Source organism: Siniperca chuatsi, linkage group LG18, assembly GCF_020085105.1.
Source record: "Siniperca chuatsi isolate FFG_IHB_CAS linkage group LG18, ASM2008510v1, whole genome shotgun sequence".
NCBI lineage: Eukaryota > Metazoa > Chordata > Actinopteri > Centrarchiformes > Sinipercidae > Siniperca > Siniperca chuatsi.
Window position 1 is genome coordinate 7,554,424 of NC_058059.1, and position 18,650 is coordinate 7,573,073.

At 40.5% G+C, this 18,650-nt stretch overlaps 1 protein-coding gene across 2 annotated transcripts in view; it reads left to right on the forward strand.

Annotated features, from left to right (window-relative positions):
- si:dkey-34e4.1 (carboxyl-terminal PDZ ligand of neuronal nitric oxide synthase protein) overlaps window positions 1-18,391 on the forward strand; it is a 56,901-nt gene extending 38,510 nt beyond the window's left edge. Inside the window, exons 8-12 of one of the 2 annotated variants that reach the window (XR_006375625.1) lie at window positions 1,111-1,272; window positions 2,320-2,524; window positions 4,513-4,840; window positions 11,650-11,970; window positions 16,100-16,238. Coding sequence is in view for 1 of the 2 variants with exons in the window: in XM_044175471.1 (XP_044031406.1) it covers window positions 1,111-1,272; window positions 2,320-2,524; window positions 4,513-4,840; window positions 16,100-16,664 (1,260 nt within the window). In the remaining variant the exon portion in view is untranslated. Of the gene's footprint in view, window positions 1-1,110; window positions 1,273-2,319; window positions 2,525-4,512; window positions 4,841-11,649; window positions 11,971-16,099 lie in introns of both variants that reach the window. The other variant, XM_044175471.1, reaches the window with a different exon arrangement.
- The last annotated feature ends 259 nt before the right edge of the window (window positions 18,392-18,650 follow it).

The following is an 18,650-nucleotide window of genomic DNA, read 5'->3' on the forward strand; positions in this document are numbered from 1 at the left end:
TTTGTTGTGTTGTTAAAGCCCCGGAAAACTTCTCTATAACATTGTAAGTTATTATTTAGTAATAGTTTCACACTCACACACTCAGATAATCTGCCTCGTCACGACTTGTTCGTGTAGTCTCATCAGATTTGATTGATTTGATTAACCAAACAACTGTCATTACATTTTGATTAAAATGTTGCAAAAACATTTGTTACAAACTGTTGTTACTTTGTGTTAGCATATGCCTTGCAGTGTTTGTACCTGGCTGCAATCGTAGACATTGATAAGTACCTGAAAGACTGGATTGTCAAGATCAGAAATAGAATTTTATAGTGCCAAATTAAAATGTATTTTTCTTTTTACTTTTATTCCAAATGTCTTACTTATTTAAGGAAGCTGATGATATACTGAGGTAGAAGCCCTTCTCAGTAAGATGCACTCTCTGAGAACTTCAATTGAATGTGCTGTCCTTTACAGTGTGCTACCTCACCCTCTTGTGGTGTGATGTAGGAGTTACAGTATACCGTGTACCACTGTACCACAAAGACTTGACCATACTTTATCACTGAAGCCATTCGCACACACACACACACACACACACACACAAAATCCATCCTACTGTGTCAGAGAAGGGGGTGAAGTGAAAAGCTGCTTAGGGAACATCTTATTTCTCCAGGAAATATTTGTGCTACCAGAGATCATTTGGAAAATCATCTAAAAATCCATGTAGGAAGTAGACAGATAAATGGAGACAGAGGAAGCGAGTGTATGGTATGATAATGAGTTTAGAGATTATTCCACTTCTGATGAGGAGTAACAGTAGGGCTCCAGGGGGCTTCAGATCAGTGGGTCGCAGTCCTGGTCTCAGGGACACCGAAAACTGGGTGGTTTCTGTCCTACTGGTTCGTTAATTCATCTGGTGTCTAAGGTCTAAAAATAGGTTCAGTTTTGTAGCGAGGATGAAAAACTGGAGTCCATTGTGTCTTTGATGGTTTTTGTGGGTACAGCATGTGTATGTGGAATATGATGTCAGAGGAATTATACCCATCATTTCATCTTAAAGTATGTTGTTTTGACCATTTTCCTTCCATCAAAAAAATACATTTTTCTGTGTGTGTTTGTGGTCAGGACTTTGATCGAAGGTCCCTCTTCACTGTGACATCCCAAGGCATTACTCCCAGCAGCCCTTGCTCCCGATCTCTCACTCCGCTGGCATCACAGCACTACCTGCAGCTTCTTCAGCAGCAGCTACAGCAACAGCAGCAGCACACACAGGTGGCTGTCGCACAGGTAAGAAACAGACACAGACAATCATGCACAGTGTGCAGGTTGTGTAAAATACATCTGATGAGTAATGTTTTCGATTAATTGTTTAGTTTATGAAATATCAATTTTTCAACACTTTCGTTAATGAGATTACCATTTCTCATAGTCTTTGCTCTTTTTTATAATCTTCCATTGACAGGCTAATTTCAAATCAATAGTCTCTCTTTAGAGAATCAATATTGACAAATGGTGTAAAATGAAACTGGAATAATTTTATCAACTAGACAATGTAATGCTTTTCCTAATTAGACACACACACACGTCATTTTTGTTGCAGTTTTGTCATGATATTCACATTTATTCCACCCATACATCCCGAGGATGCACAGCACTCATGGTACACTTTTACTTCGACACTAATGGAGGTGATCTTCATCTTGGCAACCAGTTGATAGCTCACTCTGTCGAGTGTCAGTCTGTGTTCACAGTAAAGCCCCAATAACCTGTGTGAGCCTCATGGCACCACCATGTGATCTGTATACACTGTATGTCTTTTACTGATGCTCTCCCATTAGGGGGCAGCACCAGCGCAGTAATGGAAGGACAGTCAGTGCAGCATAATAAAAATCTCAAGTGATTCATCAAGCCTCCTATTTATAACATAATCTGAGGAACTGCAACACAAATGCATATTTACTTTAGTGTTTCATTTCTGATCCGGTTGATTGCATTGCCATAGCAAAATCGACCCACAAGTTAGAGACCCACCTAAATAGCCATCCCATCATTACTTTCAGTTTCAGTCTTGGTATTGTAGATATGAGCAGGATTATGACTCCAAGGTCATCCAAAATCCAATTTCATCCCCATAATATCATGGATCAAAAACACATGATGTGGGTGAGGTGGGTTGGTGAGTGGAATTGAGGCATGAGACAGAAAAAAAAACTATTCAAACAAACATTGTAATGGATAATGCATCTAGGTTTTGCATATAAACCAAATGAGAAAGTTCACACTTGTTTTGTTCACACACAAACAAACACACCTTGGCGTTTGTTTCCTCTACAGGTGCAGCTGTTGAAGGATCAGATGGCAGCGGAGACTGCTGCTCGTATGGAGGCCCAGGCCCGTGTCCACCAGCTGCTGCTGCAGAACAGGGACTTGCTGCAGCACCTGGCCCTGCTCGTGCAGCAGCTGAAAGAGCTGGAGGCCCGCTCCCCAAAAACAATACAGCCAGGGCAGCCACAACAGGAGCCTCAAGCTAATGGACACAGTAAGTGACTGGAGAGGTGACTGGTGGGAACAGTGTAATCCCTCAGATGAGCTCATGTCAGGTCAGGTTCCCCGTGTTCTGCAGTCCTTGTCATTGCTCACCCCCCTGTTGGCCCGGGGATGGTGTAGTCATGATCCCTCACTAGCTGACTGCCTGCAAATATCGTCACTTGTGTTTGATGGAGCAGAAGCACAGCTGCCAGGGATTGAACCCGCTCTGCAGGTGAACACGAGTGCTTTTCCCTTTGCGCCACCTGTCCTTTAATTTAGCATTTCGCTTTTGTCTGTACTGAGGAGAAAAAACGTTGTCCTCCATTTGCGAGCGAAACCAGATTAAAATATTCTTGTAGATACTAGTGAGGTTTTGTTTTTTAAATGTTGAAGATGCCTTGATCACAGTGTCAAAGGAGGCACTTAAGTCACGAACAATGAGGAGGAAAGGGAAAGAGAGCTAATAGATAGTAATAAAATAGTGCTCAACTTGTTTTCTGGTCATTTTAGGGGATCTTAATTTTACAAAAGCATCTGTGAATCTTCAAAAATCCATAAACAAATACAGTTTTCTGTTTTCATTTGGCTAATTTCAGATCTGATTGTCTAAATGTAATATGCTCATGTTTCATGATTTATACTTTACTCGTTTGTGGAAAACAAGTTGCATGCACTCAGTTAATGTATATTATAGTGACAAGACTAAGAGTCTACAGCCATGCTAGCGGCTCTGTGAGGTTGTACTTGGGCATAGCAGTGCTTTGACACAACACATGCAAACACATCTTAGTGTGTTAGCATACTAACATTTGCTAATTAGCACTAATGCAATCCAATACAACATATCTGCCAAAAATTCTTCATTTAGGAAGATTATAATATTCAGTTTTTGTTGACACTGTCAGGGAGGTGATAATTCAACTATATGTTTATTACTGAGGTCGTAGTTAGTGGTGGTTGTTGTAGTGGACTTAAATACATTGAAATTTTTTTAATTATATTCTTCCCCCCTCATGTTTGTAAATGTAATGGACAAAACATTAGAAACACCTCTCAATATAATCAGTCCAGTTCAACCACACTGCAAACTACAAACTCAATAATAAGCATATAGTTAAAGTAATACATCTCTGATAGTGACAATCAAAACTGAACATTAATATCTTTGTAAAGGTAGAATTTATGGCTGCTGTATTAGATTGCATTAGATTTTACAGGTGTACCTAATAAAATGGCCACTGAGTGTACATAAAAATGTATTTGCAACTGCAGTTGTGTTGATTACAGAATATATTTCAGAATGGGATTATTGAAATGATTGTTGAGATTTTACATGAGCCTAATAATTAAAATCGAGGGCCATGCATGAATCCCACATTGTGTTAAACACCGCGCTCACTCTGTGTAACACAATGTGTGTAAACAGTATATTTTTACACACAATAGCATCTTTATACTAAACTAATAGCAGATTATATAATCACAGTGGATTTAAAACCACATTCTGTCAGCATAATTGCATGCTCACGTTTATTTTGGTACAAACACACATACACACACTTTGTCCCAAAGGAGGATTTTTGGAGGAGGGATGTATTTACAGCAGCTAAAAGAACGGTCAGTCTTGCCAAATAATAATGAATAACCACACACACACACACACACACACAGTGGGCAGAGTTTATGTATGAATCTGTGTACATATTGAATGTGTTTTTACGTGTGTGTTTGTGTATATGTTTTGAAAATGACACATCGTGGTTAATGCTTTTATTAATCATATTAGTCCTTCTGATAGAAGATGCTAATGTTCCTAATCTCAGACATGGCTGGCATAAGTGCTGCCACTGGCACAGTGCCAACTCCTCCTTCCTGTAATGAGAGTCAGAAGAAAAAGCCAACAAGTTGGTTGTGGTTGACTCTTCTTGTTATCTTTACTTGTTGTTTTTAATGGTGGCATTTTGTTGATTTGTCTTCTGTGTTATCTGTCTATTCCAGATGGTCCACAGTCATGCAGCTCAGTTTCTACAGCAGCAAAGTCTCTGTCTCTGAATCTGAAGAAACACTACAGCCAGACCCTGGACCAGCTCATCACCTCCACACCTGCATGGCCACTCCAAACCTCCCCCCTCTCCCCCACCCAAGTGGACTGCGCTGAGTCCTACCTGAACCTGCTCAACCTGGAGAACAGCACCAAACCAGATGCAGCTGTCAATGGAGACCCGGACTCCTTTATCAGGGCCAATGGGACAGCAGATAACAAGGAGAGCCCATGCAATGAGATCGTCCCATTCACGTTGAGGAACTCTGCCAACATGGATGAAAAGTAAGACAACTGTCCTCGTGTTTATTAAACATGAGGACAGAAATAGCGTTTGTTAGTACTGTAACAACACACAGAAAGTCCACTGGCAGCTTGTAGTGTAAGCAGATCATTTTGTAATGAAGCCATTATACATTAAACGAATAGTTTGACATTTTGGGAAATACGATTATTCGCTTTCTGTATCTTACTTTTATTTGGGGGATAATCATGCTCCAAGTTTTTGAACTATAGTAGCATGATGCTTTGGGGGATGTTAACAGGAAGTGTAATGTTGCCATGGAGTCAGTTAGGTAGCTGTGGGCTACAACTTGAGCCCCATTTCTTTTGTGTGTGTGTGTGGGGGGGATTTGTTTACATTTTGGCAAACTGGCACCATTAAAAGTATGCTGAATTGGCAATTAGCAGTTCCTGTTTGCAGTGTACGCATGTACAGGAAACTGTCACCGGTTTACTTTGATACTGAAGAAAACTTAAAATCGTGATGATTCTCATGAGTTATAAGGATCGTTATAGGGTTCGTCTTTTTTTATATCATTTCATATTCGAGATGTTGATATCCTGAGTTATGACTCAAAGAAGGAGTACACATTTTGACAGTCAGGAGCTAAGGGTTTTAAAATACCTTAATTTCCTCCATCAACTGTGTGTAACACCCTCTGCTGTAGCTCTAAATGTTGACTGTGTTGGTAAGCAGAACCAATCAACGGGCCAAATACAGTAACTTCGTTATGTTGTTTTTTTAATAAGCTGTGTGCTAAGCTAGGCTAAGTGCCTGCTGGCTATAACTTACTATTTAATGGACACAGTCTATATCAATCTTTTCATCTAACTCTCTGCCAGAAAGCAAATATATCCCAAAATGTCAAACTACTCCTTTAATGTGCATACACATTCATAATGTGGTACCAGTCAGTTTGTGTTTGAGGTAACCAGGCTACACAGTGACATACACAGCCCATAGCTTTTAGTGTTATTAGTGGAGAACAGCTCAACTCAGCAGAAACAGCCTCCAGCTAATGAAAGTGTGACTGTAATCAGGGGATTACAGAACACAGAGAGAAAAGGGTTGGGGTTAGACAAACAAAGAGGGGATCAGGTTTGAGCTTGAAAGGGGGAATCAGAGACGCTTGTGAGAGAGAATGAGATTTAAGAGAAACACGGAAACTCCATCAGCTTTAACTCTGTCCCAGTGTTTTTATTTCATGAAATAACTCATTTTGAGAAGCCGTTAAAAGAAGTGTTGGGAGAGTAAATGGAATCACGTTCTTTGGAATAATTTAGGATGAATGTGTTTTGCTTTTCAGGGATGTTTGAGGTTCTATTTCTCGCTCTCTCATACATTTTATCTTGTGAAGTGCTTTCCCGACTGTACTTTTGACTTGATGTCTGAATGCTCTGGCATGCAGCTCATTGATACATAAGCAGCCCTTACATTGAATGCATATATGGAGCCACAGCATGTAATTACTGTTTAATGAGCTATTAATCTCCTTAAAGCCATCACAAAGACCAGCTATAGTAATAAAAAAAACATTTAGTACATAAGATCAAGCAGAGCCTTTTCCTTTTATCCCCCTCCTCTCTCTTATCCTCTCTTTTAATTTGCCTCTCCTCTTGCTGTTTTCTCTCTCTGTCTCTCTCTGAAAGCAATCCACAGCGAAATCCCCAAGGACAGCGTGTTAAAGTTGATTTCCAAACAGACAAGGAGAAAAATAAGGAGTTATAAGGAGAGGAATTGACTCGGCGGTGTAGTGTGTGTTTGGCGTGCTTGCTGATATTGTAATTTTGTATGTCTGCTTTTTGTTGTGTGTTTATGTGTGTGTCTATTTGTGTGTGTGTATGTGTGTTTGTCTGAGGCTGCAGCTTAGCTCCCTACAGCCAGACTCACATGCTGTGGTTTCCTGCAGCACAGACTCCCAGCCAATCCCAACTCTCATCCCTTCACAACTCGAAACTCTACCCCACTACATATGTCAGAATATGTTTTTCTTTTGCATGAGCGGGGGGGGGAAATAAAAGGAAAGACAAAAGGGAACTTTAAATCTCTTCCAAAGAGAGACATCTTGTTACTGTATATTTCCATCGGAACATTAGTTTCATCTGGTGTGGAGTGTGTTATGTGCCAGGCTGAAACCCCCCCTTTTCCCTTTATTTGTAATTATGTAACTCCTCTTTTCTGTCTGCTTCTCTTCCTCCTGAGCTTCTCTGTTCCACCATATTTTCTGTCTCAAAGGCTTAAAAAAAGGTGCAGTAGCTTAGAAAAATACCACTAGGACGTTTTTTTTTTTTTTTTTAAAGTGACTTTCCCCTCTCTGCCATCCTCCTACTCTTTTATTGGCTTTTGTTTGCCTCAAATGGCAATGGAACAAATGGCATATAAAACTAATGAAAATTCAGGTTATTACTGCACAGAAAACAACACTAATAATTATTTTCCTGCTGAACAGAAACGTGCAGAAACTTTGCAAAGAAACCTAGTTTATGATATGAAAACAACTATGACCTTTCAATGTTTAGAGTTGGTAGGGTTATGCAGCTTATTTGACTCTAAATTATTTTTTCACTAAAGCATAGGAAAAATAAGACAAAATTGAGTTTTGGAGAAATGGAAACTTCAGCTCCTTTGTGTTATTGTGTTTCCCCTGCCAAACTCCTTTGCATTACCTTTGGTGCAGTCAGACTCCTGTACCAACCCTCCCCCATTGCACGGCAAATTTTATTGCTTCCATTTGCTTTTGTTTTCTGGATTTCCCCAGCGAATCAATGTTTACAGCCTGAGTGGCCTTATTTTATGTTCTGCGAACTAGCAGACAGATACTCCTCTGCCATCCTCTCTCACCGTCCCTCCTCCTCCTCCTCCCTTTCTTCGTTCTGCCTAAGCTGACCTCTTCCTGGGTCCAGTGCTGGTCATGCAGAGCGATGGAATCTGTTCACTTCACTTTATTAGTGCAATTTAGCTTTAAATCACACAGGAATTATCATCCAACATGGACCATATCTAAGTGTGCTCTCCAGTTGGCCCACTGACTTGAGTACTTTATGATCACTGCATATGGTATGTTGGAATACCATACCAACATTATATCTAACCATGTAGTGAGTCACACTTTACACAACAAACAGCAAAATCGAAGCAGTATCAAATAGTAATGTAATAGTAGACTTATAATACACTTTGTGGGCGTAACATTGAATTGTGTTATTTGCAACTTTTTGAGTCATCAGCCTCTTTACTATATCTGACACACATGAAAACAATAGTCAACAGCCATGCTAGGGGCTCTGTGAGGCTGCACTTAGGCACAATGCTGCTTTTAGCTAAATGCTAACATGTTTACAATAACAACGCTAACATGCTGATGTTAAGTAGGTAAATAATTTATCATGTTCACCATGTTAGGTTAGTGTGTTAGCATGCTAACATTTGCTAATTAGCACTAAACACAAAGTACAGCTGAGGCTGATGGGCAGATAATTAGTTTTGTGGGTATTTGGTCATAAACAAAAGTATTGTAGTTCACTCAGATCCGCAAACAACAACCTCATGATGCCACTAGAGGAAAATTCAGGGGATCACCAAAGTCATTAGGACACATTGTCTGTGAAGACGTAATATCTGTACAAAATTTTGTACCAATCCATCCAGTAGATGTTGAGATATTTCACTGAATAAGTGAAAGTTTTGGCCAGCAGGAGGCACCAGAGGAAAAGTGTGGGGATCACCAAAGTCAGTAAGATTCATTGTCTGGGAAACATGAATGTCTGCACAAAATTTCATAGCAATCTATCCAGTAGTTGCTGAGATATTTCAGTCATGACCAACCAACAGACCAACACTGCCATCGCTAGAGCCACGCCGCTAGAAACTGCATTATGCCCCACAGAGCAAAAACAGACACATATGGTGACCAGCTTATGTTAACACCCAACTATATATTATTCACAAATGAGTCATGCTTTCCTCTGGCATGGTATAGACTGCTCACTCTCACTCTTTCTCTCTGACAGTATTGTATGTTGCATAATCACATTTCCTGACCTATCCGGTGATCTTCCCTCCCCCTCCATCCTTTTGTTTTCCCTCTTCATCATTAACATCGTCGTCCGTGTTGCAGCGATGTGATCAGAGTGTAATGGATGATGTTTCCACGCGTTTGGGTGGAGCCGGTTCTGTCTGTCTGTTTAAACACTGCTACACGCCGTTGTTCAGATGTAGAAACTGTCGTTTTTAAGAGGTTTGCTGCAAGATTCATCTCAGACTCACGTGGGGCTGAATGTGATATCGGGAGAGCTGGACAGTCGGGCTGTCAGTCACTGAATAACATTTGACAGGGACTGTGAGGCAGGGATGGTCTTTAGAATACAATTGCTTGAATTTTTAAGTTCTGCAGACACTTGGCGGTTCTCATCATACTCTTGCAGACTGCCACATTCATCCACCTACATGCTTAAACATCCCACACAGACATCTCTCACACACACTCAGCTGGGTGTTGTGTGTTAATTACTTTACAAAAGCAAGATGCTTTTACAAAGGCCCAGTGTCCCTTCTCTGAGTTTCAACCTCCTACTTGTTCTTTCAGTTGCTTTTGTGTATGTCTGTCTATCTGTCTGTCTCAAAGGCTGAAGTGTAACGCATTTTACTGGTAACCCTTCTTTTTAGAGATATGACTAAATAGGAAGATAGAGGAGTTTTTACAGATTACTTTTATTTGTCTCCACCTGTTGATCTGCAGAGCTTCTACTGGGTGTTTTTGAAATATGAAAGTGTTGCTATTTGTTCATGCTATTCTCCTGATTACCTGCTTTGTTCCTGTTTATTGAATGGTGACGTAAATATGCATGCTATGCTTATGAATCATATGTATTGCAGACACCGTTTCTAAAACGGTGCTTTGGTGTCTATATTGATTTTCATGTGACATTTAATTAGCCTAAGAATAAACAAGACATACTAAAAAGTGAAACATTTAAGGACCATCCCAGTGGTTCTCTGTTTTCATCCACTAACTACAAACTACCCTCTAGTGACCATTTCCCAAAGAATAGACTTTTTCAGATTTATCTTACTTTTCAGGCAAACATTGGTTTGCATTCATTTTAATGAAATGTACAGTAACTCGCAAAGTTAAATAACCCATCACATTGTTGCAGTAAGTTCCGTTACCATCTTGTGGTGATAATGCAGTAAGAAGTAGGGACTTTTTTCATCCACCTCAGTGTTCCTGGGGTCGGTGAGAGGAGCAGACAGTGGAGAAGATATTTCGGGCACCTCTGGTTCCAGATGTAAAAGTCCCATTAATTTTCTCCATAGATGTTAGGTGAATCACAGTTGGAGCGCTTCCATGGCTTTGATGGGCATGAAACTCTCCCAGCTGAATCATCAGTACAAAAGATTTGAGCTAAAATATATCTGGTTCTTTGATAAAAAGTTGAAAGTACAAGTCTGTGTACATAAAAAAAGTAAGGTGAGAAGTTAACTACGACTCCCAATGTTCCCTTCAATAAAAAACCATCCACATAAAAATTGTGTTTCGTGCACCACTCTCGGGGCGGTAGCTAAATATTTTGCTGTTGGGAAAACAATAAGACAATACTACAATTTGCAGCTTAAAGGGGACCTATTATGCTTTTCCTTATTATCTGTCATATATATAATGTTACAGTGTCGGATGTTCATATCAAACGTGGCCAAAATTTCACGTAATGAGGTAAACATATGTAAAAGTAATCCCTGTGAGCAAAAAGCTCAGGCTTCAGACTGCTCGGAATTCTAGGTTTCTTACTACGTGTTTTTCTTCTTTCAAGCCTAGTTGACGTCAACTTGGCTTATGCTTGTTCATGATGATCAAGTTATAAAGGTTTTTTGTTTTTGCACAGTAATCGGTGAGGCCCAGCCCCTAGATACAGTGCGCTCCAGTGGCATCGATCATTTTTCCAACCTAATTCTTGTCTTGTTAAGCTCACCAGCAAGAGAACTGGATACAGCGACTCACAAGCCCCTCGGCAGGGTTCTGGGAAGTTGGCACTCAGAAGAAAGTAGGATTTTAGGGAAGGGGTTTTAAAGAGACAGGAGCTAAAACGGCTTGTTTCAGGTAGTGGATGATCTGAGGGTCATAAAGGGCCAGTATAAGATAAAAAAGGATTTTCTTTAACTGGGAATCATGCAAAGCTACTCTAGTGGAAACCCAGAATAAAAATATAGAGCTGGAAATGAGCATAATAGGTCCCCTTTAAATCAAGTCATTTTCGGATTCTGGTTCAATTTTGGTTGAATTTTTGTAACAAGTGCAAGGTGGGTTTTTCACAACTTCAAAGATGAAACATTTTGAATCTGCTAGCGCTCTGATTTGCGCCTCTGGCTGGCTTTTTTTCCATGGCAACTTTGGCCAAGTCTCATGGGTTTTGTAGTATTCAGAGCCTTGCCGAACTCTCAGAAACTAAGTTGAAATAATTAAAACTGGTGGTCATAACATATAAGCTATAAGATTGTTACTCTATCTTGGAGACTCATGTGTTTCTATTTTGAGTAACACTGAGGATATCATTAAAAGAAAAATTTGAATCGGGAAGAAATACTTGGGAAACCAGCAGCTCCTCCCACTTCACAACTAAATTGCTATCTGTCACAGTGTCTTTTTGCATACTACCACTGGGGGCGCCAAAGTTGGGAATGCTCAAATCCTACACATAGTGGCTTTAATGGGCTAAAACATGCAAAATCACTAGTGTGGGCTTTTAAATTCAATAGTCCCTTACATACAGTAGTTGATCCTCTGTAGTCTAACTTTTGCCTCTCTTTGGTACAGGTGCGAGGACCCTCTCCTGCTCATCCTCTTCCTCATCTAACCATCCCTCATTTTCCCGTCAGTCTGCTCAAACAAACAAACTGAACCCCAGAATAACACCCAACGAGCAGCCGCTGCCTAAAAATCCCACAGCTCATGCGTTCCATCGCCCCGTCCTCATCCCTGTCCCTCTCATCGTTTGCTGCACCAGCCTGCCTCTCCCTGGGTGCCTGGGGAGCTCTCTGCCACTGCCTAAGCCCCCTTCCTCTCTTCCTCCTCCTCCTCCTCCTCCTCCTCCTCATTATCTTCTTCTCCTCTCTGCCCCTCTTCTTCTCCCTCTATGTGAGTATTACTCATGACTACCAGCATGTGGAACCAGTGTCTGTGGCACAAGCATGGGACTGGGCATGTGGTGGATGAACAGTGTGGGTGTTTGCTGGCTCGTGTGTAGGTCTCACCAGTGATTTCTCTGCTAATGACCAGAGCATAATAACCTCCATTTACATGCGGATGTGGTTCTGCAAATTCATAGCCACATTAGCATTGAGGCAATCAGTGAGTCACACATGTCTTATGCATGGTAGCACTGTCTGTGTTTTTTCCACACTTTGCTGGACTTTGAGCGCTTGTTTTGTCTCTCGTACTTTTGCCAAAATACACGAAATGTTCTTGTCAAGATTTGGTATTATATTGTCAGTGAGGGTTGCACCTAAGTGGTAAAGCTGTCAGAGCAGAGGCAGAAGTAACTCTTAATGTACCTGTCGTACACTCACTGTGTTACAGTGGAGTTTGTGATATATTTGTGTGTGTGTGTGTGTGTGTGTGTGTGTGTGTGTTTTGTCATGTGCATGTTTTGCTTTACTGAGTCTTACCAAATCACCATCTTCCAGGTAGAGAATGTAATAAGCCCAGCCTCAGACACACAGCATCAGAGGTCTCACATACTGTACTGTTGCATGTTGTACCAGGAGCCAGTAGAAGAGCAGCATAAGGAAATAAAATCATCTAATTTTGTGGCTAGCAATAACTGACAAAAATAGTTCCTACATCAGATCCGACCAGAATTGTATTCAATAAACCCAGATAACAAACAATAAGCAAATAACGATCATGTAAATTTTGTGGCCTTTGTTGCTTTCCGGCAGCTTATTCTCTGAGCGTTCCATCCGCAATTAAATGCACCAATTTACAAGACGTGAAATAATCTTTTTTTCAACTGAATTACTACAAAATGCTAATCTTACTTTGAAAAAGAAAGCCCAATAAATTGCCCGCTGTGATAGACAATATCCCAAGTAAATTTCTCTGGAAGTTCATTTTCATTCCAGACTTAAATTAACTGAAACCAGTGGCTGCATAAATGGTGCAGCTGGATGAAAGCATTCAGATATTCCTCTTTAGCAGTAATATGAAGTATACTTGAGCAGCCATAAATGGTCTGACTTGGACAATCTCCTTTAGTATGACAACTGTTGTACAACATCATGGTATAATGAGCACTGGATGATTTGAGTACTGTGGGCCAAATCATTGTCAAAAGTAGGATCCCAGTCCTTAGCTTGTCTTTCGGTCTGTGCACCAACACCTACAGTAGGAATTTTGTGCTGATAAGTTTAGTGTGGAATAATTCTGTTTTGACAGAAGATTGGGATTTTATAAATTCTTTGGTCTGTAGGCAACATAAAATCCCCATTTTCTAGTCAAAGCAAGTAATCTAATATCTCTAGTATTGTACTGCTGTAAAGATAATACACACAGAAAATGTAGCTGTTGAAGTTCAAAATAACATCCAGTTGTTACAAGTTTTGCATGGCATAGGCAGATTTTGTCATCTGATTCTCATAATTACAAATATTGATGTCCAAAATTACATAAATATGGTATGAATTATTACATTAAGTGGATGTAATCGACCTTCATGTCAGTAATTCTGTCCTTGCTTGTTATGAGGCTATGTGAGACTGAATTTCCAAATAAAATAGACTAGAAAAGAAAAAAAAGACAACAGCAGCTGATATGGCTGGCAGGTAGGCTGAATGAGACTAGAGTGAGAAGAAAGGAGAGACAAAGATGGAGTAATAAAGGGAGAGGTAGAAAAATGTAAAGAAAAGATGCAGTAGACAGAGATAGGGCAGTGAGGTAGAGAGGGGTGTCAATGTGACAGAAAAGAGGAGTGCTGAGTCAAAGTTATGATAATGAGACCAGGGAGGGAGAGAGGCAGCCTACTCCTTGATCCAGCTGCAAATTCATCTCACCAGCTTGGTGAGATGAAGAAACAGCACAAGAAACCACAGCTGAATCAAACTTTAAATTGGGCTGTTAATCTTCATAAGCCACAAAGAAACTGTTACCCAGGGGGAGAAAACATTACAAGTATTCAAGTATCCAAGGGTTTCATTTTGCTTTAGGAGCACTATATGAGCTACTCTATCACTCATTGCCACATCCCTAATGTAATTTCCTCAGATTAAACAGAACTTTTCAGAACATAGCATTAATAATAATAAACCACCCAAAACACATTTTTGCCATTCATTGGTTTTTATCATTTATAGATTCCAAAAATGTTTTTTTGTTTTTTTTATATAATTTTTAATGTAACCTATTATATTTACACATTGACTACTGTAACTGCTCAATGACTAGCAATTACCAAACACACATTAGTCAGCACAGTAATCACAAATCATGCAAGCACTAAAGAGCCATAAACCTTTTAGAGGAAAAGATCAGAAAAACATAGATTTTCAACAGTCTTGTCACTTTGACACCATAGCATTGTTAAATAATGTGAGGGAGTAGAAGGGACTTGAGGTATTAACTGAATAAAATGAAGACCAGAGGAATGCTTGTAGGGTAAATAATTGGCTGCTGCATTCTATTGCAGTGTTGAAGCTGCGAGGTCCAGGTTCTGTGCATGGTTCCTCTTTGGCATGGCTTACTGGGACATTTGAATGGAATGTAGCCATCATTAATGTCACTGGTTGTGCCTTTTCTTTTCTTGCAGCAGCTCTGTGAGGCTGTACTTGTAGGCACAACGGTGAGCTAAATGCTAATGTCAGCATGGTAACATGTTCACAATGACAATGCTATTCATACATATACAATTCATCCTGAGGGGAACGTGAATGTCTGTACCAAATTTCATGGCAAGTTTTCCAATAATTGTTGAGACATTTCACTCAAAACCACACATGTGAACCTGGTGGTGCTAAAGGAAAAGTCAGGGAATCAAGAAAGTTATCAGGATTTGTCCTCTGGGAAGCATGAATGTCTGTACCATATGTTGTGCCAGTCCGTCTAGTAGATGTTGAGATATTTCACTGGATATGGGTAAACTTTGGCCTGCTGGTGGCACTAGAGGAAAAATCAGGGGAATCATCAAAGTCATTAGGATTCACCCTCTGGGCACCATTCATATATGTACCATATTTCATGTCAATCCATCCAATAGTTTTCAAAACATTTCATTAAGAATCAGAAACATCAGCTTCATGGTGTTGCTTGAGGATAGGTTACTTTTGTCTGGACCAAAGTGGTGTACCCACCAAATGACCACATTGCCATCCCTAGAGCCATGCTGCTACAATGGCTAATAATAACTGATGATACCGCTTGTGACATTGGACTCAGTGGAGTTCAGCTTGACTTTACCCCACAGGGCTGTGTGTGCTTCTCCATTTGTTAGTAGGGGAAACAGTGAATAATTATCTCTCGAGATTGTTTCCCTGCACCATTACCACAAGTCTGTCGTTACTGAAGCTATCAACACTAACCTCGTACAGAAGCAGAGACAGTAAATACATCAGCAAGTCGCGTAAGTTCATTACTGAGACCAGGATTCAACCACAGGCCGGATTTCACAGGCGAACGAAATTAGCAGCCACCAGTATAATGCAGATGGGAGGAGTCAGGGAGGAAGCAAGGCTTGTTAGCGGGTGTGTGTCAGGACTCATTTTCCAAGAGAATGACTGTGATTGTGTGTGGTTGTGCGCACTGGTGCTTGTCGTGACATTTCTGTGGTACAATCAGAGACTGCAGTGTAGCTATTTCTGGTGTGTGTATGAGGAGGGGGGAAAGCCTGCAGCTCTTTCCTCGCTTCCTTACCCCCCACGCTCTTTTTTCTTTGGCTCCCTTTCTTTCCCTGTCCTTCTATTTTCTCAACAGGGGAGCTGTGGGGTGTAGATAAGTCCCTAGACAGCCAAAACAATGGGAAGCCAGAGAGAAAGAGAGAGTTACTGTCTTGTCTAGTAACAGCGTACGTCACAGTACACTCAGGTTAATGGGGTATAATGTGGCTGATGGAGAGGAAAACTGGCTTGAGGCTTATTCTCATACACCTGCTTGGTAGAGAGAAATGATTATGTTGAATCTGAATTAGCAAAATGAGGACAATGAAAATATGTTCATGTACATCTCTCAGCATGTTAACCAACTTCACTAACCAGTTCCTCTTTTCACTCACTGGCAGGTGTAAACAGATGATCCCCAAACTTGACCCCCCTCCACCCTCCATGAACCGCAAGCGGGCCAGCAGGACCTTGTCTCCGGGGTCAGAGGTCACAGCTGTGTCCACGCCTGTAGAGGTCACTGCGAATGATGCGGCCCCCAGCCACAGCGGCAGCCTCTCATTCCCAGACATCACCCCCAGCTCCTTGTCATCCGCTGATTTCCACTCCCTCAGCAACGGCGAGAGCAGCTCATGTTCGGCCAGTGAAGACTCGGGCGTCCGTTCCGAGACCAAGTCCCTGCTGTCACCGCCGCGTGATGACGATGACCTGTTCGGAGACCACGGGACATTTTTAACAGCCTCGAGCAGCTGTGACAGTCCCCTGGAGGAGAGATGTGAAGCGGTTCTCTCTTCCTCTGAGTCGTATCCTTCTGAGCCCCCCACCCTCGTCTCACATTCGGACAACTATGAGCACTCACTGCCCTTGTCCTCTCCTATGAATGATACCTGCCTTCACATCAGTTTCTCTGAGGATGAGCTGCTGGAGAGTAACCAGGAAGACCCTAATGTCCCACAGCGGAGTTAGGAGGATGAGCTGATGGGCCCCTGGAGACCTTTCACAATATCAGCTTTTAATGCAATACTTACTGTCAGACCCTCCTATGTTTGCACTGGGCTCCATTTCAGGACCTTTAATTATTCCGTCCACTTGTGACACAGTACAGACATAGCATATACCAGTTACTGAAAAATAATCTGTCATATAAATTATTAGCCAGTGGACAGATTTAGTATTTTTGTAATGAAATTAATGATCTAATTTACTTTTTAGTGAATAGAACGTTAAGCAGAATACATGTAGCAATTCTTGCACTGTTAAGGTCAGACATAATTTACCGTAGAAGTCAAAGCCAATGAGGGAACACATTTTATTTTTGCTAGTAGTCAACATTAAAACATTATTTTCTATGATGCTTCGCTGTGGTGCAAACTATTGTGGGAAATACAATTTTCTGCAGAATTCAGAGTGATACGCGATGATCATGCAAATGTTAGTGATGTTGGGAAAAGCCTCGCCTGTAAAGCACCTGACTGGATGATGGGTGGAAAGAAAAGAACAAGAAAGTCAGATGAAGGCAAAAGGGAGGATAGAAGTGAGCAGATCTAGTTGTTTTTTGGTTTCTGCACATCCATTTGTGGCTGTGTAGTATGTTTTGTTGTTTTTTTAATTATCAGGGTTGAGTGGGTTTTAGAATATTTTGTGCTACTTGTATTTTGGGTTTTTCAGATTTGTAGGCTTTAAAGCAGTGCTGAATAAATGAGTGGAATAGCCGAATAGGTTTTTTTATTCTGTATTGCATTGATTCTGTAGATAGCATGCTTGTAATCCTTCAAAACAAAGGGATTTCCACATTGAATTGAAAATATTTTAGGTTTGCGAAACAGCACAGGAAATGAAAGCTTTGTGCGAGTGGGGAGTCTGTTATAAAATGAGACCTCAGTCTCAATGGGAAGATAATTGGAGAAAGACAGCTTGGCAAATGGATTTTATTTGTTCTGCCTCTCACTCTGTGAAATCCTGAATAGCTAGCAAATCTGTTTCATTTAGAGCTCTCAGGATAAATTAAGCTGACATTGTATATATGTTGTCTTCTTGTGTGTGTATCTTTATCTAAACGTTGGGAACATTTAATTGTTTTAACTTCATTGATGTATATCAGTATAGAGCTACAACGATTAATCAATTAGTTGATCAACAGAAAATTCATCTGCAACAATTTTTATAATTGATTAATAATTTAAGTCAGTTTGCCAAGAAATTTACTGGTTCCAGATTCTGAAATGTGAATATTTGCTTTCAGTTTTGGACTGACTATTCTGACATTTTTCTATCTTTCATAGATTAAGCGATATATCAGTGGAGAAAATGATCGAGAAAATAATCGGCAGATTAATTGTTATTGCAAATAATCATTTGTTGCCACCCTACAGCTGAAAAGCAGCTGTTCAAATTCGCATTATTTATTTTTTTACACGCATGAGGCAAGACTTTGCTGTGTTGTTAATAGTGTTTTATTCAATTGAGCACGCTGGGTTAAACTTTGACAGGTAGAAGTGACAATAAATGGATGCGAGAGGAAAAGCAGCTGAGGTGTGAGAAGATGGGTGGTGTAAAGGTGCAGGTGTAAAATGCCCTCAGGCAAAGCTTTTAACACCCAGAAACGAGACTTTTCTCAACATCACATGTGGCAGGGAGCTATAACAGCAATAACACATGGAAGAAAAAAATAATAAAGAGGAATAGTTGAAGAACTTCAGCACTTACCTGTGTTTTTTTCCCACACATTTTTATCCAGAGTATGTTTGTATTATATGCTGAAAACCAGAAGATCAAACTGTTATTTATGTGATCTTGCACACAGGATAATAACAGAAAGAAAAGTGATATATGAACCTCTGCTCACTTTGCTGATACACGTCTTCTATGTAATTTCCCATAACTGCACCACTGTAAACATATTTTTATCCACTTACTGAGGTTAGTTCACTGTGGGAAGACTTCACACTGTAA